Source organism: Epinephelus fuscoguttatus, linkage group LG20 (genome assembly GCF_011397635.1).
Source record: "Epinephelus fuscoguttatus linkage group LG20, E.fuscoguttatus.final_Chr_v1".
Taxonomy (NCBI): domain Eukaryota; kingdom Metazoa; phylum Chordata; class Actinopteri; order Perciformes; family Serranidae; genus Epinephelus; species Epinephelus fuscoguttatus.
In genome coordinates, this window is record NC_064771.1 from 13,144,102 (window position 1) to 13,172,100 (window position 27,999).

Here is a 27,999-nt window from a genome sequence, read left to right on the forward strand (position 1 = left end):
TTGCTTCCTTTTCTTCCTTTCCCTTGTCCTTCAGTAAAATTCATAACCAGGACAATGAGAGCTACATGGACAACATGATCAGACGGCTACAGATGTATTCCAGAAACCTAGAGCACCTGGTGGAGGAGAGAACAGTCCTCTACAAAGCTGAGAGGGACAGAGCAGACTGCCTCAACTTCATGCTGCTTCCCCGGTCTGCTCGGGATACATTTTAAAAAGCAACTGGTTTGGCTAATTTAACTGGAGGGACATTCTGTTTCATTTGTCTTTGTTTCTCTCTGTGTAGCCCAGTTGTGAAAAGCCTGAAGGAGACTGGTGTGGTGGAGCCAGAGCTGTACGAAGAAGTGACAATATACTTCAGCGACATCGTTGGTTTCACCACTCTTTGCCAGTACAGCACACCGATGGAAGTTGTGGACATGCTCAACGACATCTACAAAGGCTTCGATGGCATTGTTGACCACCACGATGTATACAAGGTATAAAGGGTAACTCTGGACATTTTTAACCTGGACCATATTTTCCTATGTTTTTTGTCTAAGGGTGCATTCACACCAGGATAGTCCGGGGCACTTGGTTTGATTGGGCGGGGAATGCCGAAAAATTTTACATCTTCATTTGGTTCGGTTCACTTTCACAGTGCACTTTTTAAAGTGGACCAAACGCCTGGACAACGTAACACAGTTACAACAGCTGCTCATTTGGGGGCGGTATTGCCCGAAACGACCACTCACCAGGAAGAAAGAAAGCATGAGGAAGATGAAAACCTGGCTCATCGATTGGCCAGGGCCGAAAACGGAAATCCATCCCCCTCAGCCGGCTTGGTCACCACAAAAACACCAAACACCAAAATGCGTTGCGCTCTACGTCTCTTCCTCTCTTTGGTTCACTTCTTCTCTTTGGTTCACTGGATAGTCCGTTTGCATTTCCCACTTTAAGCGAACCGCACCAGGGTTCACTTGCAAGTGAACCGAGACCCCCAGTTTTCAAGTGGACCAGGGTTCACTCGTTTGGTCCGCACCAGTGTCCGAATGTCCGTTCACACCACTCCAAACGAACTATCCGTGTAGAAGTGGACCAGGGTTCGTTTAAAGCAGACCAAATAGGGCAAGTGTGAATGCATCCTAACAGGAACATCAATTTTTTAAAATTGGTCCAGTATTGAATAGTGAGTGCAGCTGACAGTGGCGAACACAGTCTGCAGTGTAACCACTTAGGGCATTTGTACATCATTGATTTACCACTAAAAGTGCTTGTTTTTGCCACTGACAGGCTCAGATTGTTATTCTAAATGTCTGACAGCATTATGGAAAGGATTCTTACAGCGATAAGACTTTTTGTTAAAGAGTAAGATCCTTTTTGCCCCAAAATCTCTATTGTCAAACTCACAACACAACATTTGAATAAATAGTAATTTTATCTTTGTAAAACACGCTTCATTCAAAGTCCACATAAACAAAGTAAAACTCAAGATAACAGCCTTGGGTTTTTTTTGTTTTTTTTTCAATTGTTCCAACAATTACCAGCTCTGGTTTGGTTGAAATAAACCCTTAATTCACCCAGTTAGATGTGATAATATGCTGGCTCTGCACGCGGTAACAAGACTGTTTATTTAAATGGAATCTGATGGGTTTGGAGATGCAGATTTTGGGTCTGTTTTTGGTTACCCATGACCAAAAAGGTCTTATCTCTGCAGGAGCCCTTCTGTGATGCTGTCAGACACTTATGATAACAATCTGAGCCATTCAGTGGCAAAAACAAGCACCTTTAGTGGACGTACATTGAAGGTGCACAAATGCCCCAAGTGCTTACATTGCAGCCTGATTCTCAGCTGCTGGCTGCAGTGTTCTTGCTCATTTCTGAACTACTTTTGAAAACTGTTGTTCCCATTACTCATTTAGACACAAGAACATAATAAAATAGGTCCAGGTTGAAAAAAATGAAGTTACCCTTTAACAAGGGTGAAATTCACTAATGATGGACAGACATCCCCATTTGCTCCATCAGGTGGAGACGATTGGTGACGCCTACATGGTGGCCTCTGGGCTTCCGAACAGAAATGGGAACAGGCACGCAGTGGACATCTGCCGCATGGCGCTGGACATCTTGGCGTTCATGGGTACCTTCCAGCTCAGACACCTGCCTGGTATCCCTGTGTGGATACGCATCGGTGTTCACTCAGGTAGACAGCACCAAACTCTGGGCTGTGCTTAATATTTCTCAATCTCCCAGTCAAAACATACACATTATTTATAAATTAAACTTAAGAGCTAAGACGACTTGATCTTTAAATGCAGTGTGAGGCCACGGCTGTAATGATGGAAGACTGAATATGTGTGTGTGCAGGTCTGTGTGCAGCAGGTGTCGTGGGGATAAAGATGCCCAGATATTGTTTATTTGGAGACACAGTCAACACTGCATCTCGTATGGAGTCTACAGGACACCGTGAGTAGAGAAATAAAAACATCCATACCATGAGCACATGAGTTACACTGATGTTCCTGCTGCCAACCAAGACTGTCCACCTATGTTATAATAGCAATGTACAGCTCATTACTCCTGTGCATTTACAGAACCTACCAATCAATCTGATGAGAGAAATAAACCACAGCCAGGGTTTGGTAAAAAAACAGATGCCTGTTGTTTTATCTGTTAATATCCTTTAGCCCTGCGGATCCACGTCAGTCAGCCTACTATAAATATCCTGCAGAGGACAGACTGCAAGTTTGAGTATGAGCTCAGAGGAGAAACATATCTGAAGGTAAAGATGGGCCTCTTCATTAAATTTACTAACAATGTCAGACAAATGATCAATTTTTTAAATGAATCCAGAAACATTCAATTGTGCAAAAAGCCCTGACTGAAGCTTGGATGTCTGCAGACTTCACTGCCACACACTGAAGCACAATGTTGTAAATGTGTGTGTTTTCTAAGGGTAAAGGCACAGAGACAACCTACTGGTTAACGGGTGAGAAGGGCGAAGACTATGACCTCCCAACTCCACCCACAACGTAAGCAAACCCTCCACCTGCTCTCAAATACATCTCTTTAATACTTTTACTTCTAAACTTATGCAGCTTTCTGAGCTGCTTTTGTGAGTCTAATTATGAGGTGAGCAGTTTGCAATTGCTTTTTGTTTTTCTCTTTTTTGGAATATATAGATGTACACACCCCCTCAGTATTTGGATTTCTTAAAATAGGCATCAGACATGACCATTTTGCAAAACCGCAGTCAGTAAAATACGGGAAATATAGTTATTTGAGTTCTTGCCAAGACTTAGATGAGAAGATTGAGACCACTCTCATGTCTGTACAATAAATATGAAGCTACAGCTAGCGGCTAGTTAGCCTAGCTTAGCATAAAGACTGGAAGCAGGGGGAAACAGCTAGCCTGGCTCTGTCCAAAGGTTACAAAATTCATGCTCCAGCACCCCTTAAGTTCACTGATTAAGTGATTTACATGTTATATTTTATCTGTTATAGTATGGATTTATCCCATTAAAAGTCTTCCATACAATCTTCCATACTGTAGATACTTAACAGATGTTTGTGTCTTGTTTGTTCTGACTTCACCTGCATTTGTACAGTTAGATTTAAAATTTGACACAAAGACATGACACGATATTCTACTGCAGACTGGACTGTAACCTTTGTTCTCTTCATGTACTGGTTCCTGCTTTTCCAGGGAGAACTTCCAGCGGCTCCAACAGGACCTCGCCCACATGATCGTGGAGTGTCTGGAGCGGCGCTCTCAAGGCTCTGTGCGGAGGAAGAAGCCACTCTTGAGTCAGAGCAGGGAGGATGACAAGGAGCAGGAATCAGGGGTGGAGTCTGAGAGTGACCAGCTTGAGTACCTGCATCTGGCCACTGTGGATAACACCCTCAGTACATTCCTCTAGTACGTGCCTACTGTTGAATACATCGCTGACACAATCTGTATGTATGTGATTACACTATGCAGTAAGGGAGGGAGGATAACCAGAAGACAAGAAGGGAAGTATATGCATTACAACAGTATAACAAGCAGAGATGTAAAGACTAGTTGGTCAGTTCCATTTTGTTAAGGCTAAACTGAGGCTATGATCAGCATCAATGTCTAGACTACAACTTAAAAATGTTCTTGTATATATCAACATGTCTCCTGCATTTTCTTGTGAGGTTCATTAATTCATTTAAATATGTAATTCATTTGCTGTTTAGTGTAAACATGGGTCATATGCAGCTAAAAGATATTGCAGTTATTAATTCCCAGTGCTTAATATGTCCGTCATTCTGGAGGAAACTGGTTTGTGCATCACTGCTGTTAAGCAGGGCGATATGAAGGAATTAACAGGAGCATAAAAACTAAAAAAAAAGCAAAGCTATAGATGTAGCTTTATTGTGTCAGGTGTGAAGCACCTCAACATAATTGCAATGAAAGTGTCAATTTGTGACCTAGTAACCTATTAGATCTGGTATAAATCTATAGACTGAATCACATTTGTTTACAGTAACTTCCTTGTTTCACATACATTAAAATAATACAGTGCTGAGCAGACGCTGCCTCAACTGGATAGTCTTAGGCCACCTAAAAAAAAAGCCTAACCCTAAAAACAATCAGTATGAGTTAAAGTGTTTGCTGTGTTTAAATGTTTTTGCGGCTTTACTTCCCCACCAGACAACCCTTTCCCATGGGAGACTGAAGTGGTTATATCAGAGCCACCAAACTCCACTGACAAACAATAGCCATTTTACTTCACAGAACACGGGAGTTGCCAGTCTACCGCTGTCTGGATTTGTAGTGTGTAAGGTAAAGCTGTGAAAAATATTCAAAATATAATATTCACTTAAACTGATATTGATTTTTTTTAGGTTGCTACATTGTTTCGCTTCTGTGCTGGTAAATTTGATTTGTCAAAGATGATAGCAATTTACTTAGTTCATAAAATAGGCACAGCAGAAGTGTCAGATAGGTCTGATCACAGTGTTTAACTATATATATCTTTAAACGTTAGTTACAGCTGAAAATCACAACAGAAATAATCAATGTATGCTTTAAGCAGGATCAGCCAATGAGACAAAAGAATTTGACTTTTATCTGCCATATTGTTCATTCTTAAAAATGTCCTGACATTTTACTGAGTGATGTTTTAATTGAAAGTGTTTTTAAGTTCATTTTGTTTGTGTAAAATTTCTAATATGTTGAAATGGAGCAATGCCATTATTCTTGTACTGGTTATTTTCTATTCATATATTTTTTTTACCCAAATGACAACTGCTTTGACCGCAGCTGCATCGAGTGCTGGCAACCACAGATTGATGTGAGGTGGTTAAGGACAGTGGTTCCCAACTGTTGGGTCACAGTCCAAAAGTGGGTCGTGGGTCCATTCTGAATGGACCTCAAGTGACAAGATTGTAAAAAACACACTTGATTTTGAAGTACTGTGAATTTTTTAGCACAGAGCTTTTATTTTGGAAGTGCTGTTTCATGTAGGGAATAACTAACGGACAGCTACGTCACAGAGACAGCAAACTAGCTTGATGACATGTCCAAACGCAACTATGACGCTGAATGTTGGAAAGCAATGGTTTAGGAGATAATTGCTGTCATGGCTGTACTTTATAACCAGCTTTGTTATTTCGTCATTTTCAAACTAAATACCAGGGTATACTGACATGTGGACTCATAATGAGCGTGTCACGGTTGTAACATCTGCCTTGACGGGAAAAAAATAAATTCAAATCTGTATTTTAAACCAAAGGACAAAGATTTTATTTTGTTGAGAATGGTGATATTCATTTACATTAAATAAAAAAATCACTTTCTGTCACATCTGTTGAAAATGCTGTATATTGTTCAGGTGAAATACAGAAATGAAAACAGCGTTTCTCGAAGCCTGTACAGGTTCATCTGAGGCGTTACAATGCATGTGTCACATTATTTGACGTATACAGACACCCAGTATGGACAGCAGAAGAAAAAAAAAAACTCCAGCATCAGATTAAAATGTTTTTCTATCCACAGCTGCCTGACAGATGTTTGTTTTTTGCACGGAATAATGAAAAGTACTGCCAAGTAGACTTTTACACATCTAACACTATGTGAAAACACACTCTACTGTACAGCAGAAACAATTCAACACGTAGTGTACAAATAAGAAACTGAAGTGTGGATCCAGCAAACCAAACAAGGTGACTGGACATGCAAGTGGAGGCTTATAAAACGGATCGACTGGTAACTCCTTTTCATTGGAGGAAAAAAAGACTATCATCTGGGAAATGTCTTTTGAACAGCATTTATGTGAACTTAACTAACATATTCAGTAAACCTGATGAATATATTTCTATATACTGTTGAAGATCATCAGGTTAGTCAAAAATAAAAGCAAGTCAAGTAGAAAAAAGCAAAAGTCACCCTAAGATGACGTTAACACCCCCTCCCCACCTAAAAATATCAAAACCCAGATTCTTTTTACTATGTAACATTCAAAAAGAAATGTTGAGAATAAATTAGACAACTGAACGTACAAAAAAAAAATAAAAAGGCATGATATTTTATACAAAACAGCCTTCTACAGGAGCTGCGTGAAACCAGCTTCAGCTCACACACAGCTGCGTGTACTCTCAATCTCTACTTTATGAAAAATAAAAATTCTCAGATCAAACATGCACTAGAAGAAATGTACACAAATACCAAACCTAGACTCTCAGTGAGACTGTAAACTACCCATTTGTCGACTAAAATATTAAAACAACCATTTTAAAAAAATGCATGTAATGTAAAACACCTATGATCATGTCAGTTTTGCTGCTTGAACTCAAGGCACCGAATGATTCGAGTGAAAAGAGCTGCGAGAAAAAGCTGAAGTGACAAAACATTAAACAGTCTTCTCCCTCCTGCTAATATCACTGTTATGATTATCAAAAGCATGATGTAACATCACTATCCTAACATTTACTGTACTCTGCTAATCAGCCGTTAAGGTATTGCGAGGAACCTTAAAGGTCCAGGGTATCTGTTTACACTTTGGATGGATGAGACATTTAATTTCATGTACGCACACACAAACACTCAGTATTGTATTTGCAGCCTTTTTTTCAGATTTAATTATCAAAATGTTATTAAAAAAGTAGCCAACCATGATCTTAATTCTCGATTGTCTCACGTTGTAACTCTAAGTGCTTATTGCCTGTATAAAACAGCCGTGTGTGTTAGTGTGTGTCCTGACTGCATGTTGCTGGTCAGTCAGTGTTACAAAGGAGCTGAACAGCAGGGGGGGTCAGACATAAGCTGCTGACAGCCAATGCTCAATATGGCTGCAGAAATCTTTAGAGGCAGAAATAATCTCTCTGCGTGAGGTAAACCTCTGCAGGCAGAGCCAAAAAAGTGGTTAGTGAAGAACAGAACAGCTTTAATGAGTGGTTTGGTTTAGTGTTTTCTTTTTTCTTCTGGTCAGCAAACAAAAATAAACCGGAGCAAATGCTATGTGTACCCGTGTTAGAGTAACTGCAGCTAAAAACTTCACTTCCCACGTTTAAGGAAATGTTGTCAGCATAAATATCCCACAATGGCTAAACATGAGCGACCGCATATTGCTAAAGCTTTCAAAGATGGTCTAAAACCTGGTGTGGGGGTTGTAAAGTTGTCTGTTTCCACTTTAAATTAGGAATATGAACTGGAATATGTAGCCAACCACCATATCATAGCATAGTTACCCATTCACCTTCTTCTCCCCTTTGTATTGTAATGTCTTAACTGTTTTGTTTTTTGGCTCCTACCACTGCAGATGAACTCAATGAGTTAAATTATTTATGCCTCCACTAAATGCTTTAAAAGAGACCTGCCCCGCTCCCATTAGCATTTGTTCTACAATGTATTTCTGTGTTTTATTTGGTTAAATGTTTTCTAATAGGCTACGTCATGACGCTGGGGTACTGTAGATGTATTCTAGGCTGTATGTGTATTTACACAGTTTATTACCTGCTGATAAAAACTGAACACCCTGTTATTTTTAAGCTACTTTCCAGCATTCAACAACTGCAGCTGCAGATTTTTACCAGTGAATGTGCTGTCAAGACCTCATGGCAGGTACATTTGCTAATTCATGTCATTACACAGCACTATACAGACTGTCATGGGTTGTGCCACAGACCTGTGAGGTGGTTCCAAATTTGATCCGTGGTGCAGTTCCTACAAGTTGCCAACAGAGGTCATTAAAAGTCATGTGTGATTGAACTTGCTGCTTCTTAAAAACCTTTTCAATCATACACCTGCACTGCGGCAGATCTGCTGTTCATTATTTTACAAACAAAGATGATAGAGGACCTAGTGTGACTATCATTACTGCAAGGCAGAGATACACCTCATTCTCCTGTCTCTCCTCCTTATTTTGATCCCCCCCTCCTCCCGCCCTCTACCCCTCTCAGTTACAGCCTTCTCTGACTCACACCAACATCTCTCTGTCAGCTGGGGCCAAAGCTGGCTCTGGATCTCAGCCAGGGCGACAGCCTGAGACGACGCTGCTGCTGAGCATGCAGTGGCACGAGGTGATGCAGGTGTGCATCAGCTCAAGGAAGGATGTTGGCGCAGAGAGAAAATGTAGAGCAGTGTGTGTTTCTGTCAGTGCGGTGTGCTGGCTGCTCTGTTGGACAATGATAGCCTGTCTGTAAGGAGATGAAGCCTTTGTAAGGTGACCAGTAAATAATGGCGTAGGATAATACATCTGTCTCCAGCTACACTGATCCATCTGTCAGCAAAGAGAACCCATAAATGGCTAACATCTAATACCATGAGATCACACCAGGGTTAAAACATGTTCACACAGGTAGACCAGGGTCAATGCACCCGATGCAACTCAGAACCAAAGGCGCACTGACTCATATCTGCTTTGTATGCAGTGCACACTGCCAAGATCTGCTCCAGCCTCGACTACAGGGGTTGCGAGGTCAGTGTTCAAGATCAAACCAGTGTTTTCACTACGGCTGCCCCCTGAGAGTCCCTGAAGATTCGACTCATCAGTGTCGGTGACCCTATAGTCAACTAAGATCTCCTCAAGTCGGGCAGTCTTTTTATTTTGGTCGGTCAGTATATTTCTGGGGACGATTCAGTCCCCAGATGTGGCTGCAGAGTGAGAGCTTTTTGCTGTCACGCTGCTCTCTGTTACAGGCAGCTGCAGACCAAGAGCCAAGGTAAGTTTGACTAAGACGGAGGCAGCTGCCCAGAGGAAGAGAGGCTTTGCCCGGTCAGGCTTTGAGATAACGCTATCTTCTGCCTTTACAGCTCATGGCTACTTAATACAATATCGTCTCTGGCTTTTGTTTGATATCATTAGCATAGTTAGCTTGCGTTAGCTCGAAGGGCCCACTTGGCTTGTTTACTGTATTACGTGTATTACCAAACCCTGTTCAAAGTCTCAAACTCTACATAGAAAAAAGGAATGAATATTCATATTGAACAGCCACATCCATTCGGTGCCGTCCTAGTTTTCACAGACAGCAACATTAAATTAAATTACCATCATTATAACCTCCTCATTTAACAAGTAAAGTAAAGTTGGTCCTGTCTGAAATGTCTGCAGTCAAAACCTTTGCAAAATGCAAAATAAATGAGAAGACTACGGGATTTGCCTTGAATTAACATTAGGATACGTGTAACACAGTTAAAGTCTGATCCTTTCACATCATCCGTCATTCATCAGATCATAGTGACACAGTAAAAGCTCCTCACTGGGTAACAACAGCAAGACAATGTCAATTTTTCCTCAGGCAGATTTTCTATTCTCTCTCATATTTCGGTTCAGCACCTTGGTTCGGCCAGCTTTAATCTGGATCTTTGGTTATAATTTACTAAGCTCCACTACTGCCCTTGGCAATGTAACATTTGCACACACCGACACATTATCATCTCTACTAATAAAATTAATTCGCCTGAAAAATATTTCTGAACATATTGCTGTGCCTGACTGTGAGATTTAAGATCTTTTTTTCTTTTCTTCTTTTTGGTCGTTATCTTCCTAACTGGCATTTTGTCAATGAACTGATAACAATGCTACAAATCTGTTTCGATGAGTGTCCATTGACGCACACATGCACCATGTTGTGATAAGCCTAGAAAAAAATAACTTAAATTTCTTGTCATTTCTACATCCGGGACCCATGGATCTGGAAAAGCTGTGAAAGAAAAGAAGAACACAAACATAAGGATTTGTAGATCAATATCAATCTAATCCATAAACAGTTTATACAATCTATGCTGTGATTTGTGATGATGGTGATGATGATGATGAGAATGGTGATAGAATGAGAGCAAATGACTTTACTGACATGTGTAATGGACAAATGAACAAATACACCCACAGCCATGTCTTAACCACATATTACATGTTTAAAATGTGTGCCCCTTTAACATTTACTTTATTGTTGTATGGTTAAATGTCTTTATATGTGTCCGTTATGTGGTGGGTGTGACTGTGTGGCTCTACGTTGAGATTGTACATACAGTATGTACACAGACTGGGAAGAAGGACATCTAACACTTATGCTGCACTGAAAGGTCAGGGATATTTCATGTCACAGCATTGGTAATGAGAGCCCATAGAGACACAGTGTTCGATCAATATCTAGTAGGGCTGTGTCAGGTCACTGTTGGACCACACTGAGCATGTCCGTGTTCAGACGCTTACACAAGCTGATGCGGGTCATTGTGACAAACAGTGACAGGGAGTGACATTTTCAGACAGTGGCCAATTAGTAAAATTTATCACAAATGGGCATTTTAGATTACGACATCTTAAATCAACACGGGACACATTTTAATTTGTATTTAATGACCTTGAAGCATTTTGTATCCTACATCCTAACGGTTGTAGAGATATGCTCTGAGAGTCTGAAACTGTTGAAACATGTTCTCCTCCTAGCAAAAAATAAGCTTTACTGTAGCATCTTTTTCTAAAAGATGTGGGTCTTTTTTCTCTGATGCCCGCAGTGAAAAGGGACAATGGAGGAAAAGATGATGGTGGTTGTTTCAGGTCAGCCTGGTTTGCTGACAGACATCATCAGTACACAGTATCCGCACTGGAGGGTGTTGACTGCAATAATGATGAGATTTTCCTTTATTACATAGTGATATTGAATTATCCCTCGGCCCTACTGATGACTAATTAATGTTATTAGATGTTAGCTGTATTTCTGTTCAACAGTTTTAAAATTAGATGGCTTAAAGAACGTGTGGTTCACATTTCTTATGCTCTAAATCAAGGAGTTACAAATATGTAAGAACTAAAATCTCTCTGAAAATGAGATCTATGATACTGTTAACACCTTTTTACCAAGTGATTGACGGGGAAATTTTGTGGTCACCCAGTGGCAGCAAAAAGATAATAGTCGTTATTTATGCCGTTATGGGAATATCCAGGAGTACACTGACAGCCGAAACAGCTGATAAGTCTCATGACATGTCAGCTTCATTAAAAGCATAGCTGCAAATTAAAGCAACAATAGATGTAAAAACACACAGACAACACATCTGTGATCAGTTCCCTAAGTTAATTTTAACAATTTTTTCAATCTTTTCTTCTTTCCCGATTTCTCGTTTTATTTTATGGAAGTGATCAATGTAAGTGCATTTGTCCTTTAAACTCAAAAAAAAAAAAAAAAAAGCGAACAAAATACAAGACGCCTGGTACATTCGTTACAGGCGTATCAGCTCGTAGAACAAGTTTGTAGAACAGTTTTGAACAGTTAGAACAAGACTCCTTCTCGTGGCTGCCTGTGCTTTCCCTGTCCTCGCGGCTGCAGCTTGCGCTCTCTTCATCTACTTCATCACCACTGCTGTACACAATTTAAAAACTACAACACCCATAATTCATGTAGGAACTGCTGCAGCCAATGTGCAGCCGGTGGGAGCTGCAGGACGACTCAACCACCATGATCAGTTTTTAATGTTTTGAACATTAACTCTGCTCTAGTGTAATTTTCTGGACAATTAGGGCAGGATTCGGGAGTCGGGACAGCTGCTTGGATTTTGGGATGTCTGGTCACCCTAGCTCCTAATGGTGATTTTATCGGCACAGAAGACAACATTTCTCCTGAGTCTCGTATCCAAATGTTAAACAAAAGCAATATCAAAGCCTTAAACTTCAGTGTACAGTTGTTTTCACAGCTGTTTGCATTTGTCTATTAGAAATATTTAAGAGTGTTTTCAGTAAGCACAGGGTTTACTGATAGACAGCTTAGAGGTCATAATCAATGCAGCGCCATGAAACACCCCAGATCTCTGTAGACATCACACACATATATACTCACACACATGCGCGCACACACACGCACACACACGCACACACACACTATATTCTACTTGGTCTACCCACTAGCACATCTATCGTACAGTTCCTCACCCATTCCCGCCTCTCTTTGGAACAATGAAACATGACTCCCTCATTCTCTAAGCCACTCATTTGGTGTGGTATCTCTCCCTCCCTCCTCCTCCTCCTCCTCATCCTTCGCGGCTTCCTCCTCCTGCATCTCCGCCGGCTTCAATCAGCATGAAGGACGGAGGGGAAAACACAAAAGAAAGGGGAAAAAAACAAAACAAGACAGAAAATGACAAAAAAAATGAACACGCTGATGTGTGTCAGTGAGTGGATAGTGAGAAGCTTAGAGGTAAATACAGAGACAGGCAGATATATATCTATATATCCATATGAAAGAGAGAGAGAGAATAGATTGGTACAGAAACAGATAGACAGGAAGACAAAGCGAGAGGTCGATAACAGCAGGAAGGAGAGGGAGAGCTGTGTGAATGATGGAGTGAATGTGTTTGTGAATGACATTTCGAGGCGAGTGACATTTGGAGCTTTCAGTGGAGAGCGCAGGATCAAAGCACACTCGCTTCAATACCCCCCTTCTTTTTCACACACGCCACAACAAAACAGACACACACACATACAAAACAAGGACAGGACCACACATGGACACGCAGCCTTGCAGCTTGATCCTACAGCGGGTCTTTACACGTACATATGTGTGTTGGTGAGGAAAAAAAATTATGGACGGACACTCACCTTGGTTTTGTGGCTCTGCTCTGTAGCCAGCCCAGATCCCGGAGTGTGAAGCTCCTTGGACACGACACACAGAAACTCAGCCTGGTCCTCTGTTCCATAGCTGTATGATGAGCCGATGTTCACCATCTAGAAAAAGACACACAGACATGGGCACAGAAGGATACGCAGAGGAGAGAGGGACAGAGACAAAGAGACAGAGTGAGTGTCAGGAAGAATTAGAGATTACAGGAGAGAAAACAAAGCAAGAGAAAGAAAGAAAGTAACGGAGAGATCCCAGACTGAAGCGAGGAAAGACTTCTTGTGCTCATGCATGGCAGGGGGGGCTAAAAAGCGGACAGCCTGCTGTTTCACACTTAGCAGTGGACTCGACAGGAAGCATCTTTTACTTGTAGGAAAAGCACAAGCAACTGTGGGTGAGCTTCTGCAGGGAATTGTGTGCAAATCAGAGCTGTGCAGCATGCAGTGGAGCTTGGTGCCAAAGCAGTGGGAAAAGGGGGGTCTACTTGTGACTTTTAGGGCTACAGTGGGGACGACTGACCTATTAGGACTTCACCAGGCTCTGAGTTGTAAGTCTGTGTGTCACTGTTGCAGAGGACATCTGTGAACTAAAGCCTCCCTTAAGAGGCAAGGCCTTCACCTTAAAAGATAAAGTTAACACTGACAGATGTTCCCTATTACTGATGTAACAGTGACTAAAAGATGAATAAAACAGTGCCTGCTTTTACTGTGTGTTCACACTGTGAGCAACGGGCTGCTCTACTCTAAGAGATGGTCGATAGTGTGAGAGTAAATACTGGTCTGCAGCTTCGTTTTTTAACATTTGTATGCCACAGTACGACACTTAAAATTTTGACTCTTAGGAGTAGGCTCAGACTCACGATTTTTCTTTTCAATTAACTGATTAATTATTTGGTCTGAAAAAATACCTAACAATTTCACAAAGCCTAAGTTGACATATTCAAATCGTTTGTTTGGTTCAAGAAGTTTAGACGACTTTTGAAATTGTAATAAATTAATTTACTGTTGATAAAAGTCAAGACGGTCCAACTTAGGGATGTTCCTGATTACTCGACCAGTCTATTAAACGTACCTACCCTAGCTAAGTCGGCGCCAACCTCTTATTAGAAGTATTATCTTGTGCAATTTTGTTAACCCAAAGAAAATGTCATTGTAATAATCAGACATGTTTCCTAAGATTTATTTTCGATAAGTTATTTTCGATATTTATTTACTTTTTTTAGTAAGGTGTAATGGTTTGCAGGATAATGGGCAATAGTTATAAATGCCTGGTGCAAAGTGCCAGACACGTCAGTGGCATTTGAAATACTTACATGTTATTGGAAAAAGGTGATTAACAATTCTAACTAGCTCCATTTATACTGTATATATAATATTTTTCCCGACAATGTTCAACCTTATAGATTAAATGTGCTCAATTTTGACTGACCTTTATCTGCTGTCTTACTTTCAGACTCGTTGAAGAGTCTCAGTTTAAACGTAAGGGAAATTAGCTGTTAGAATATCGCTACTCTAAATATAGGGAACAAAACATAAGAGAAAAATATCAAAGCAAAAATGTATATTTCTGAGAATACATGTACGTAGTGGTCTGAGTCCCTTGCTGGCAGTGAAATCATGCATGGCCACTAGCTCAGCCAAGCAAAAAAGGTTCATGCATCCAAAACAGAAGCATAAAACTAGCTAACTAGTCTGTGACGCATTTGATTTTGTTGCTCATAATGTGAACACACTGTGTTAAGGTGTTTTTGTCCTATAACACCTAATGGGCACTTGGTTGTCTATGACTCTGATAAATAAACTATAAATCTAACAGCTGGAGACAAACCTCTTTAACAAACACAGTGACTGAAGCCTGTGACTATCCCAGGCCACACCCAGGACTACTCCAGTACCACTGCAGGATGTGGGCCTGGTATGGATTCTGAACCCTTGATGAAGGTATGAAGGTAAAAGATACTGAAGACTGGGTGCTGTGCCTGTGGCGGGATGTTTTTATCTAAGTACAAGTGCAATGGACAATCTTTAAGATTTGACTTGTTGGGACTATCAGTGAAAAAACTCACTTGATTAGTCCAACTCCAATAAAGTGATCTTAAGACTGATACTATCTGGGAGTCCTAAACTTTGGGAGTGCAGATAGCAGGGCTCAGGTCAGGGCCAAGGGGTCAGGCCAAGGGTCAAGATTGAAGGGTCAGCAGCAGCATGAGTCCAACCCACAGTCCAGAGCAGTCCGGTGCGGGGCTTTCTGCAGGCGCGCACGCTGACCTGCTCAAACTTCCAGCCGTCCGACATTGTGGAGACCATCTGGGTGAGCTCCTCCTCCTGGCACTGCAACACTCGGTAGACATGCTTGGGGGGCACCTGCTGGGGAGAGAGAGAAGAGGGGGTTGAGAAGACAGGGTCACATCTCAGAAACACATTTATTTCCCTTGTCCGAGCCTTTGCAAGATGGCATGGAGGCGGTGGACAGGAATCAAAGAGAAAAATTAAAGTAGTTGTGGGCTAGTTACAACACCAGCACTTCTATATTCATATTTTGGCACCACATTTGACCTCAGGCAGAGACTAGCTGTGAGTCCAGCAAAGTACAGTAGAACACAGGGAAAGTGGGTGTCTGTTTGAGAGGGCAGCGGGATTATGTAAGTAGTGAGTGCTACCATCCTGAGAAAAGAAAAGAAGCCTGGTGCACTACAGCAGAGCTCTCTTTGGAGAAGCAAAGAAGGGTGAAATCACAAACAAAAAGAAGATGATTGAAAGGCACTGCACCACAATGATGTGTTTGTGGATATGTACAATGTGTCTGCTTCTTTTGGGCGCAGACGGTATTGAAATATATAGTACAGTACATATAAGTGCTGTGTTACAGTATATCTTCAACATCATATGCACATGATGTACTGTATTTGGTAGTTTCATTAAAGACAACTGCAGCAACTGAGGCAATGTGCTGTTAGGTTTTCAAAGCGAACTCTTTGATCATAAAAATAGCCCTACTTGACAGGTTCTGTGTATACCTGTGTGGCTTTGGAGTCCCTCTCCACGATCCTCTCCTTGATCAGTTTGATCAGCGGGGTGATGTTGTAAAACTCAGCCTCCTCCAGGACACCTTGAGACAAAAGAAACATGACTCAGCTCCTGTGTGCACACCGAAGCAGAGTGATTCTCAGACATGTTTGTCAGACATTATGTTAACCCCACAGTCATGTGTTCATTTGAACAGATTTTTAAATGGATATTATTTAGAAATTAATGAGTGGATATGATTTTTTCCCTTGCAATGAACTATTAACACCTATTAATTGAGCACTTTCAGATAACTATTACAATCTACAACATTTACTATCTGTATATATAGTATGTCATATATTTTCCAGATTTAATAAACTAGAATATAAAGTGCTTAATGAGAAATGACAAGACATCAGGCACACCGTATTAGCTTGCCAGTTCCCTATTTCCACCAAGGAAAATATAGAGGAAGGAACAGTCACAACAACAGTGACAGCGTTCAAAGAGTCAGACTTTGGTGTCAGTTCCATTACAGTCAATGGGGCAAGCACAGCAAATCCCATTTTAACCCATCATATCTTTCTTGTTTCAAATTTGACTGAAAAATCCCTCCACCAGATTAAACACACATTCGTTTTCCTTGTTACTGATCTCCAAAGAGATCATGGCTCTATCCAGCAGAGGCTGAGATGCAACTCACACCAAAGTCTGACCCCTTGATTGCCATCACTGTCATCGTGACTGATCCTTCTTTCATATTTTTCTTAATTTCCACCTGTCCAGCAAAACCACCTCATGCACCCAGGACCCATCTGAACAGAGTCAAAGCAAATCAAAGACCTTCTTCAGCCAGCTCCTTGTTGTAGACCAGTTTGCCATGCCGCAAGTAGTTGAGGATGGGCCCGAAGTAGGTCGGGTCTCTGTCGATCACGTAGGCTCCTGACTCATCCTGTTAGACACAAATAATCACAGAGACAGAGAAAAAGAACCCACACATTATAAACTGTACACAATTACATTGCTTTTCTTGTGTTTTTCCCTAATGAACCATTGGGTTTTTATTGACCTGAACTAGGGCTGTAAACTGCACTGTTATTCTATTATTAACTGTGTGTGTTGTAAGTCGTTACAGTACTAAGGACAACTTTTTGTGGTCATGTGTATAAACATAGGATGTGGCTACTTTTATTTTCGGACCATTAATGGAGCTCTTCTGAGATATAGCGAGTATTTTTAGATCCAAAAGTTCACCAGCTGGGGAATAACATCCTGGTTGACTATTTTCATCTTACGCATGCAGTACTGGCTGTCAGAGCAGATGTTTGATGAAGATGAATTGCAGACTCCAAAATAACAGCCCCCTACAGAGCAGATGGAGAACTTTATGAAACTTTTTTTGCCGTATTGCTGCGTCAAAAGGCAGTGCAACTACCAGTGGTCAGATAGGAAAGTAATTCTTCAGCACTGATTATAAAAAGTTCTTTCATTCCCTAATATCACATTAAACTTTGTTGCTCCCTGTTATACAACATTGCTATTTAACATTCCTGCCACAACAACAGCATTTTTGCAGCTGGACACAGAAGCAACTGCTCACTGGAACTCCTGAGTAGTTGTTGCTGACTTTGTTAACACACGTTTGTTGACAGGCTGCTTGTCTCCCACCTCCAGGCTACATCTGCAAAGCCTGCCTGGCTGTTATGTCATGTCTACTGCCCCTCCAACATACACACAAATCCTCCCTCTGCTTGTCCTCGTGACGAACGCTTAAAGCCCCCTTTTTAGAGTTGACTTCACAAAAGAGCTACAGCTGGAAAAATCCATACAAAAACATACAGGCCTTTAGGAGACCCAGGCGTAGGGATATACAGGGGAAGAGGAAGTTAAATAACATCAGTCACATCTGCTGATCATGTGTCATTAACACATGGTTCAGTGGCCTCTGTAGAAAGCATTCAGGACAGAAAGGAGCACAGAGGCCAACACACGTACATGTCATTTGGTTCCTCAGTTGAAATCAAACTCTAGATTAAGTCCCACAATTCACAAACCACTGTCACCACTTTACACCCACTACATGTTTAAAATCGAGACCTTAAAAGTAATGGTTAAAGAGATGGTTAAGTTAAGTGAGAAAAATGAGAAGAAGCTTCATAATGTGAACCTACTGTATTCACATGACTGACTCTTTTCATGATTTGCATTAGTGGCAATGGACAACTGTAGCCTCCAGCCGCATCTTTGCACGTAAGCATGTTAGCGCTTTTATTAGCAGATCCTTAGTGACTCAGACAGCACCACTCACACCAACTGAAATTGTTATGTCCTTTAATTATTTGATTAAAATCCTAACCTCAAATGCTGAATCCAGACATTTGTACAGTGTAGAAACAAAAAAGCCAATGTATCTGACATTCCCAATCCAGTTTAGTGGTGTAATTCAGCTGCTGCAGGTAGACCTGATTAGGGTTTAGTGCTGTTATAAATATTTAAGGGGATTAACCGGACTTTCATGCTGTTCATGTAAAATCCGGTTTGTTTATTTGGAACTGCAATATTATCAGCTTGAGAGTCCCAGGTTAACAAAACAGTTGTCCAATTGAACTATAGGCAAAAGAGCTGTATTACAGCCAGTTTACGCTTCAGTTATGAGAATCAGAGGCCATACTCTGTCCTACTGGGTGCCTTGATTTAAAAAGGATTGAAAGTTTAACATGTTCTGTTGCTTGTGACAGTACAGTGACTTCCTGTTTACATTTGATTGGACAACAACAGATCTTTCCCAGCAACCAATTTACCCATTGCTAAGGTTTATTACTGGCAAACACATTCCTTAGTAAGTCACTTGTTTGAAACTATCTAGTGCTTAGAGATTATGTATGCCAGTAAAGCATCGTCGTCTACGTCTTCCTCTAATCCATCATCTCCAGTGTGACAGATTTGTAGAACAAGTCCCAAAAGAAACCCACAGTCAGATGGACAGAATCCGCAAGATAGGGACACTCATGATAGATGGTGTCTTGACGCTCATCTCTTCAAGTCCAGCCAATCTTTGCTGGCGAAGCGTGACAGGAGCTTCTGATGAGCCGTTCCCCATGTGAGGCATGAAACGAATGCAATGAACGAGGACACCTACATACACAAATAGACGGATTCAGACTGTAAAGCAGTCCATAGGATGTGCGATGCTGCTAGATGAAGGATGGATTGGTGGAGAAAAAGGCAAAAAGGCATGACAGAAGACAGAGAGACCTGCAGATCAACAGGAGAAATAAACAGCTAGAAGACTAATATCTTAGAAGAAAACTGCATGACAAATAACCTAATAGAAACGACAGGTAGACGCACTTGCAAATTCCAAGGACAAAGAAGCATAGAGGGACACTGCCATAGAGACGGTGGATGTAGACACATGGGATTTCTGTGTTTGTGTGTGAGACAGAGAGACACAAATAGAGGATCGAGACAGACAGATGGAGGGACGCGATATGAAGCCCAAAAAGCAGCATGTACAGACATCACTATGTGTCTTTGTGTCTGCACCCAAAATCACAATTATTACAAGCGTGTAAAGGCTGGGACTGCAGCACAGAGCACAGACACATGCACGCACACACCATCCTAAATGAGCGGAGCTGCAGTGGAGGACAGACCGACGCCTCATCAACGTGACTTGACTTGACAGTGTGGGCATGACAACACTGGGGAAAAGCTTCCTGAATGTGTCAGAGCCCCGTTTCTCTTTCTCACGCACGCATACACAGAATTAGTATTGTTATTCATTACGACAGACCCGTTTGCAGCCACAGTACATTCCCTTTCTCACAAGTTGACGTTTGCAGTTGTTGAGAGGACGGGGACGTGTAGTTGGTGAGTTAATGTTTTACAGAGCATTTGTTCAGGGAAATAAGATGTGACTCCACAACATCTCCCTGCAGAGGTAAGTACATCCCACGGGCTGTCACCAATAGCCAAACAAAAGCCCTGTTCACTTCTCAAAACACACATATACACACACGCCTGTCTGCATACTGGTGCTTGCTTGAGCAGGTGTAAATATTAGGGCTGAATGATACTGAAAAATATCAACATTGTAAAATTCTATAGCTTAATTTCGACATAATTTAATATGTATCGCTCAAAAGACATTTTTAAGAGAAAGTAGGGCAGTTGTTCAATTTTTTAGTTGATTGCAAATGACACAGTCGCATCAGTCTCATTCAATCAATACTAACTGATCACTCCCTTGTCTTACACAGACTGTGAAGTTGTGGCATGGCAAGCATGGAAAAAAGGTTCAGGATGGTATTTCTTTCCTTTTGTCGTGGATTTAGTTAAATATTTAGAAAGCCTGAAGGGGTGCCAAGTTCTTTTTTAAAGGTGGGAAGTTTTAGTTCTTTACTTTAGCATTTTGTAGCTTTGTAACTAGCACCTTGCCTCTGCCAGTATGGGGTTTTTGATTGTACAAAGTAAAATTCAACATGCAGTTGCTTTAAATCAACCTAATCATTTGAAAGACTAAAATGTCAAGCTTTACTTAATAAATAAAAAAGCTAAGGTTGCCACATTTAAGAGTACCATAGTGGGATTAATATGACTAATTACATTGTAGTCTTTGTGTTATTACTATAACACTGGCATTAATTGTGATGTAGATGTTGAAATACTGTTCTGCCTAAGTGAAAACGTGCAAACACACACACACACACACACACACACACACACACACACACACACACACACACAAATAATTGGCCTGCTCATTCTGATCTAAAGGCGGACAAGAGTTGTGGGAAAAAAACTGGACATACGTGAGATATCTAATTACGGATCAGCCTAATTTATCATCCGTTGCACCACAGATGGTCTGGCTGAACCACCGACATCTCGGTGTTGGTGACATTTTTGATGTAGGAGGCATCACAGGAGCTCCACGCTGATTAACACGTTTAGATATATGTGCTTCGACTCCATGCTGGGTGAATGAAACAGCTTTGGGTTAAATGCAATCTTTGGATTTTTAGGAAGTTCTTAAAGGGCTTGTAACTAATTTGTTTGCTGCAATTGTTTCCAAAGTGGCAGTAACCTTCTCAAGTGCATTTTCTCACCTCACTGCAAACTGTATTACTTACACCTGTTTTTATGTATTTAAAGGTGGAGTGTGGAACTTTACCATATGAATGAATGACCATTACATTCAAGCCCTTGCCAAATGAGTTCACAAAATGCTGATTAGGCCTACTGCTGCGAGGCAAAACTCTCTGTATTTCACAGTATATACTGGAGCTGTTGTGTCTGTGGAAGTGATGTGTTTTACAAAGGGGGCAGGAAGGGGGTAGAAACCATAGTGACAGAGCAGCAGCCAGAAGCGTCTAAAAGTTTCTGGAGTTGATGGTCAAGAAAAAAAATAGTAAACTCGGCGTTTGGAGGAGGGATTCAAGTATGAAATGGGTGCTCCTGGGGGTGGTGGAGATGTGGCAGGCATACGCCATAAGCACGCTTCCACAGTGTTCGTGTAAGTACACAAAAAATCTCCACACTCCAGCTTTAAGTAAGTGTACATAAACAAAACAGCAAATCTGTTATGAAAATAATTGAGAACTGTGGTGAAAAATGGCAAAATTTCAATCCTTTTTTCCTGAAAAAGGTTTGTCAATCCCAGCCCTGTGTTTTAACGAAATATCTAACAAGGTCTTATTGTGTAGCCCAAACCAAAGTCTTATTCATGTATCCTGAGGGGAGACAGGGGACAAGTTCACACAGCTCTGCACTGTTTATTCAAATCAAATGCTTGGTTCTTGCATCATTTTCATGATTACTGGTCCCTGCCAACGCCTCATATTCGACCTCTCACGGTGCAGATACAGCGGTAAAGCGAGTCAAGGCATGTCGTGGAATCCATGCTGACACTGCGAGATGGGACAGAGATTTAACATAAGATAAAAACATCTGAAGGTTTGTACAAATAACCCAGGTTACAAACTAGTGATCCCCGTGGTAATTCATATGAATTAAGCTGCTGATAATCACAAATCTGTGGTAATAAGATTAAGCAGTTATAGTCAACATCTGGCTGCCCTGTTACACCTGCTCAGCTAACATAATCCAGCATCATCAAAACTGAATCTCAGCTGCATAATGTAATTGGCGTGGGACGGCTTGAGGTCAGCTTGGGTCGCATTAACGGCAGATAGCCCTGGGTTTGGTTTGGTGAGGGGGGCAGGGCAGCTGAGGTGCTGGTAATCTCATTAAAACAGTCACACACAGCCAGACAGTCTGTGTGTGTGTGTGTGTGTGTGTGTGGGGGTAAAAACAGCAAAGAACCCCTGAGAAGGTACACACTAACGCCAGTGGATTAGACGGGGACGCCATCCAGCGTGGATAAAATCAGCTTCCCTCCTGAGTGAGACAAGAAAACACACACACACAGGCTGAACTGCTCCTCTGTGTGATACAGCTTCAGATTGTTCTGTCTCTCTACACAACCTGAGCAAAGGCTAGTTTCAACCTGATGTCTGCTGGGAAAGATAGCACGCTGGCACAATTAGCCCCCCTTCCAGGCCTAGATTTGGGACAGGATTTTGCAGTTTGTTCATTTTGTTGTTTCCCTGATACAACAAGGAACATTACAGGATGTCAGCAACAGGGTGCACCCTGTTAATTGTTTAGCAGAGGTGGGAGGAAACCCAGATCTTGATCCATTTAGCTTGTAGATGGCTGCCTAAACAAAGACAGCAGTAGCTCTTTTCCCCTGAGGGTTAATGTTTTCTTTCATGAAAGTGTATTCACTTTTTCTGATTTTAGTGAAGGCGAAGGGGAAGCCTTTGCAGATCTGCCTCACTTGCATGATCATTGTCGATAAGGTCAAATTTAGCAGGCAACTTGTACGGGTTGGTCTGTAATATTAACTTCAATGTAGTAAAACAACTTTGCTGGTTCAACGAGCTTAGAGGAATAAACTGTAGCTGTTAAACTAGGGCTTAATAAAAAAAATTCTCAATTCCGATTCTGGCTTCCAATGCTATGAACACAGGATAAGATTAAGATTAAAAAAATATATATTGTGCTGCCTTCCCTTTTGCAATGATGTTCTTGCTTTTGTCTTTGTTACAAATTCAGCCCACTTCTTTCCTTTACAACTGTGCACCCGGTGTTGCCAACATGGCGACTTCCTTGCTAGATAAAGTGATTTTTCAGATCCTCTCACTGACTCTATTTCTAGAAATTGACAAGCGACAAATTTAGCTACTTATTTAGATCATCAGGGATAAAGCAAGAAATATATGACTTTATTATATTTTAATTTATTCCTGTGCATGCTGCACAGACTAATCGCAGTGACCAGCTCTTCTGCCAACAAAGCGGGAATTCTTCCCCTCCTCTTGCACTCTGCTTTTTACATTTCTATTATGTATTTCACATTCAAGAAAATGCACTGCCAAAAAGACATTTAAAAAAAAGTTCAATAAATAAATACAGTATTTTCAAAGTCAGTGAGTAATTGTGTTAAATCGTGATCTCAATATTGACCCAAATAACTGTGACCATGATTTTTTGCCACAATCGAGCAGTTGTATGTTAAACATTTCCTCTAAAAAGACAGATAAACTTGCATCTGTGTTGCATTTTAGAAAAATGCTAAATTTATACCGAGACAGACTCCAATTTTCGAACTAGCTGTGCACTCAATCTGTTGTGCGGCTCACGCTTGTGTGCATTCACAGCTGTTAGGATCAATGGGTATTACTGATCCAAAGAAACATTTATCATGAGGCTTCTGAGGGTAAAACCACTAAATAAAAGCAAATTCACTTTTCCTTTTACTCCTGATTTCACATTTCTACTGCAATTATTCTTGTGACTTACAACAGAATTACTTTGTACAGCGATTTGATTTGCTGGTGATTATCTAACCAAACATTTTTCCTTTGGCTACTGGATTGTTGCTCTGAATACATCTGACGACGGGCAACCTTAGCTGCATACATATTTGCTCAGTAAAATCCTTAATCCTCCAGCGACCGGTGTTTTGTTCTTGACTTGACAATCTGAATCTCTAGGTATGATACAAAGGAACTTGTCCTTGTGTCTATGGTAACAACTTACATAATGGCAGAAGCACAGGCTTTGTCTCTTTGGTAGACAAATACTTGCATCAGGTCTTTCTATAGTGTATCATGTGTAAATACTAAATACCGACTTTGGATGGCTGTGTTAGATGCCTGACAAAAAGCAGCCCTGTCTCTCCTCGCCATCATATTCACAGGTCACAGCTCACGGAGGATCCAGAGCCTTGCCTACAGCTCCGTTCCTGTTTTTAGGATGACAGTGATGTGATGGCCCAAGAAAAAGAAAACACTAAAATTAAGCCTCTCTGCGTCTCTCCGCATTTGAGAGTTTGTGATAAAGAACAGAAATAAAAGGCGAGAAAGAACAAGTCCGCGATAAGCTCTTCCAGTGAGTCAGCCGCTGAGAGCGAGGATAAGGAGAGGACAGGACGATGGTGAAGGAAAGAGATGTAGGTGTGTGTTTGTGCATGTGTGAGACCGAGAGAGATTTTGTGTGTGACTGTGTGTGTCTTCGGGCAGTGCAGAGGGAGCTCCTGTCAGGTCGCTGCTGAAGGTCACATGGGAATATTCTTTCCACAGAGTCTAGTGGTGCAGCGAGGGAACAGTCATCGCTGCTGTCGGGGAGAAATCTCTGAACTCCAATTCTGGTGGTTGTTATTTTGGCTTAGTCACTTTAGCTGAAGGAAAACCTGCTGCTCTGCTGATATGAGGCTCTTCTTTAAGCGAACCAGAGACACAGCTTGAAACCCTCGACTGGGTTGGACTGGACACTAAACATGAGCTGATTAGGATTTGGCAGTGTGACGATGTATACTGTGAGATGACATAAATGTATCAACTGTTATAGTTTGTACTGTGGTAGTATCTGTGGGTGTATTTCAACATTGTGGGTGACCTAAGTAATGGTGTGATCCAGTACCCATACTATCATACTATTTAGAATACCAGAGGACTTAGTTCATCCCTGTACACAGTATGTCAAATGCAGTATGCCAAAAATACCAGGAACATTCAGCATCCAGTCACATTCTGCAGCATGTAAGCTGGCATGTTTTTCTTTCTATTCTGACCCACAATCCTCTGTGCAGTGGAAAATATGTCACACCAACTGAGCCGCAGACAGATGACAGCTTATTGACGGCTGACAGAACCCACAATGACAACAATCAATCCGTAAATCACAAACAATCTACAATGTGTGCAGTTACACCTACGTACTTTGTAACGGCAGCTGCAGTATGTACTTAAAGTAAAAGGAAAAAGTATGTGATCCAGAACACAGCCAAAATGAGCAGGACTGTTACACAGCAATGATGGATTCCAAAATATGTTTTGCACAAATGTGAATACCTCGATTTTTCTTTCATCTTTCATTCTCTTAATCCATCTTTAAAAAGTTATTTTATTGATTTTCAAAAAAGATAACTAGGGCTGCAATTTACTCTTCATTTTCCATTATTGATTACTGCAAAGATGAATTTCTCAAGTACATCTTTAAACATTTACACATCACACACTCACAGAGCCCATGGTGATGTCTTCAGATGTCTTATTTTTCTATCTTATCTAATACAAGCATATGGTACAATAGCCAAAACAACCCACATAATGGTAGGGTTGCAAGTGTTAGTTGCAACCCTATTTTGTGTGGTCTACAAAGTGTCAGAAATTGTGTAAAATGCAATCACTGTTTCCTAAAGGAAAGATGACGTCCTCAAATGTCTTGTTATGTCCACAACCCAAACACATTCTGGTTACTTTCATACAGGAAGTAAAGAAACCAGAACATATTTACATACAAGAAGCTCTTAAAAATGACACACCAATTAATCAAGTTAGCTTGCTATTAATTTAAGTTGACAACTAATCAATTAATCATTACAGCTCTAATTTGTACCAACCTATAAGACTACATATACCATAACTGGACATCCACATTACCCCCTCCTATGGCGGATTGTCTTACAGTCGCTATAACAGCTGACATTTTAGAGATACAAGCCTTTCACCCGACATCTACAAAATGTCAACTTACAGTAGACCTGTCCCCTTCTCCCCCTGTCACACACATGCATATCAAAGGCAGCAGCATAATAGAAATCTGCATCATTCATGAGACCTGCCCGTCCTTACAGTGTGCTCGCTCTCCATGTGACGGGGAGTCACATAATGCATCTCTCTCCCTCTCTCTCACCCTCTCTCTCCCTATAAGATGCCAGCTGTACAGCTACTGACTGTGCAGCTCCGTGCAGAAGAGGAGGCACGTGTTCATCCATCTGACCCAAGCTACATTCACACCACAAAATGATGCTGAAACACACACACACACACACACACACACACACACACACACAGAGGAGCCATGGAGAGAGCTTCATACTGCACATATACTGTATATCAGGTGGTCATTAGTCAACTGTACACCTGCTTTAAAGCTGCAGATTACAGGTGTAGTGATTTTGGGAATGACCCACACATAACACAGTAAGATGGTCCCTTTAACACTACTGTGGTAATTTAGGAGATTAAAAAAGCATCGTAGAGCACAATTCAATGATTATTATTGGGCAGATTTTTTACACCAAGGCTTTTCTTCATGCCAATACCTGCACATGTATTTTTGGCAATCCCTTTAGTCAGCTTAGAGAAAATCCACCTTACAAAATCAATCGTGTAATCATTTTACATGTTCTGTAAAATGTATGTCAAGCCAAACTACAACCACCTGTCAGGGTATCATAACTCACTACTACACGTCACTGTGAGTCACTACAGGAATGTTATTGAATTGTTATTGTGTTTTTTCTAGGAAACAGTCTGCTTTGTTACACATACCCTTCATGTTACGACAGTACCAGCCTTCTTCTTTACTATCCTTAAGAGATATTAAATGGTGGCTTACAGAGACACGCAGTCACTAACATGTTATAACAAAACTTAACATGATACGAATATTAAAGCATCACCACAGTTAATAACGCAGTGAATTGCTAATAACTAAGTACTACAAAGTGTTGTACCAAAGTAATACTTGTGTTAGGCGTGTTGTAAAGTAACGTTCACCGGCAGTTGAAGTGTCCTGACCGGACTCACCGTGTCTGAGTGCAGGTCCTGCTGTTGGCACAGCCGGTAAAGAAACGAAGTTTGCTCTTTGAGAAGAGTCTGCCGCGTTGTGAGGAACACGGTGCCGCCGACGTTCAGTCGGACCCACTTCCCGTTGTTCCCCCCGCTGGGGTTAATAACCGAGCCGTTACCGATGCTCTGCGACGCCGTCCCGCCGGGTTCAGTGGTGCTGGCGGTGGCGGACGTCGCGCTCTCTCCCGCCTCGCTGTCTTTGTTGTTGTTGTTATTATTATTGTTGTTGTTGTTGTTGCTGTTGTGGTGGCAGCCGTGGTGCGTCGACAGTGCGGCGACGTCCTCCGGTTCCCGCTGGTCGTCCGCTGTCGTTGCCATTTGGAAACAGCCGCTAGACACGAGATGAAGACGAGCGAGGGCGTCCGTCCGTGTCCGCTGTTGCCTCGGCTTCTTCTCCCCTTTACCAGCCAGCCGGAGTAAGTTCCGCCCCTAACCGAACTCAAAGATCAGGCGCGTGAAGTTACGGGAAGTGAGACGTAGAACATCAGAGAAATACTTTCAAAATAAAAGCACCCTGGACAGGTCGCCAGACTATCACAGGGCTGACACATAGAGACAAACAACCATTCACGCTCACATTCACACCTACGGACAATTTAGAGTTGGGACGCAAATTATAGAACTTAAAAAGTGAAATCGTTTACTACTAGTTTACTTAATTATGCTTCTTGCCTGATATATTCATTGCACAAATTAATTGACAAAAAAACTTATCGCTGCTTCAT

General features: G+C 41.4%; 2 protein-coding genes across 7 annotated transcripts in view; one reads left to right on the forward strand and one right to left on the reverse strand.

The window, feature by feature from the left end:
• The window catches only part of gucy2cb (guanylate cyclase 2Cb), a 24,957-nt gene extending 18,367 nt beyond the window's left edge, over window positions 1-6,590 (forward strand). For all 4 annotated transcript variants that reach the window (XM_049562892.1, XM_049562893.1, XM_049562894.1 and 1 more), the window contains 7 exons: window positions 35-193; window positions 287-479; window positions 2,008-2,182; window positions 2,347-2,445; window positions 2,667-2,761; window positions 2,935-3,011; window positions 3,686-6,590. In XM_049562892.1, the coding sequence (XP_049418849.1) occupies window positions 35-193; window positions 287-479; window positions 2,008-2,182; window positions 2,347-2,445; window positions 2,667-2,761; window positions 2,935-3,011; window positions 3,686-3,899 (1,012 nt within the window). In that variant the 3' untranslated portion in view covers window positions 3,900-6,590. The remainder of the gene's footprint in view (window positions 1-34; window positions 194-286; window positions 480-2,007; window positions 2,183-2,346; window positions 2,446-2,666; window positions 2,762-2,934; window positions 3,012-3,685) is intronic.
• Window positions 5,729-27,696, reverse strand: kctd17 (potassium channel tetramerization domain containing 17). 3 transcript variants are annotated; one of them, XM_049562899.1, is made up of 7 exons: window positions 27,233-27,696; window positions 16,911-17,019; window positions 16,076-16,167; window positions 15,327-15,422; window positions 13,041-13,166; window positions 12,375-12,510; window positions 5,729-10,149 (listed from the first exon to the last, which is right to left on the reverse strand). In XM_049562899.1, exons 1-6 carry the CDS (start codon window positions 27,590-27,592, stop codon window positions 12,415-12,417), a joined length of 879 nt encoding a protein of 292 aa, XP_049418856.1. In that variant the 5' UTR covers window positions 27,593-27,696; the 3' UTR covers window positions 5,729-10,149; window positions 12,375-12,414. The 3 variants fall into 3 exon arrangements, with proteins under 3 accessions (XP_049418856.1, XP_049418855.1, XP_049418854.1); XM_049562898.1 differs by having other exon boundaries at window positions 15,327-15,425; XM_049562897.1 differs by having other exon boundaries at window positions 15,279-15,425.
• Between the last annotated feature and the right edge of the window lie 303 nt (window positions 27,697-27,999).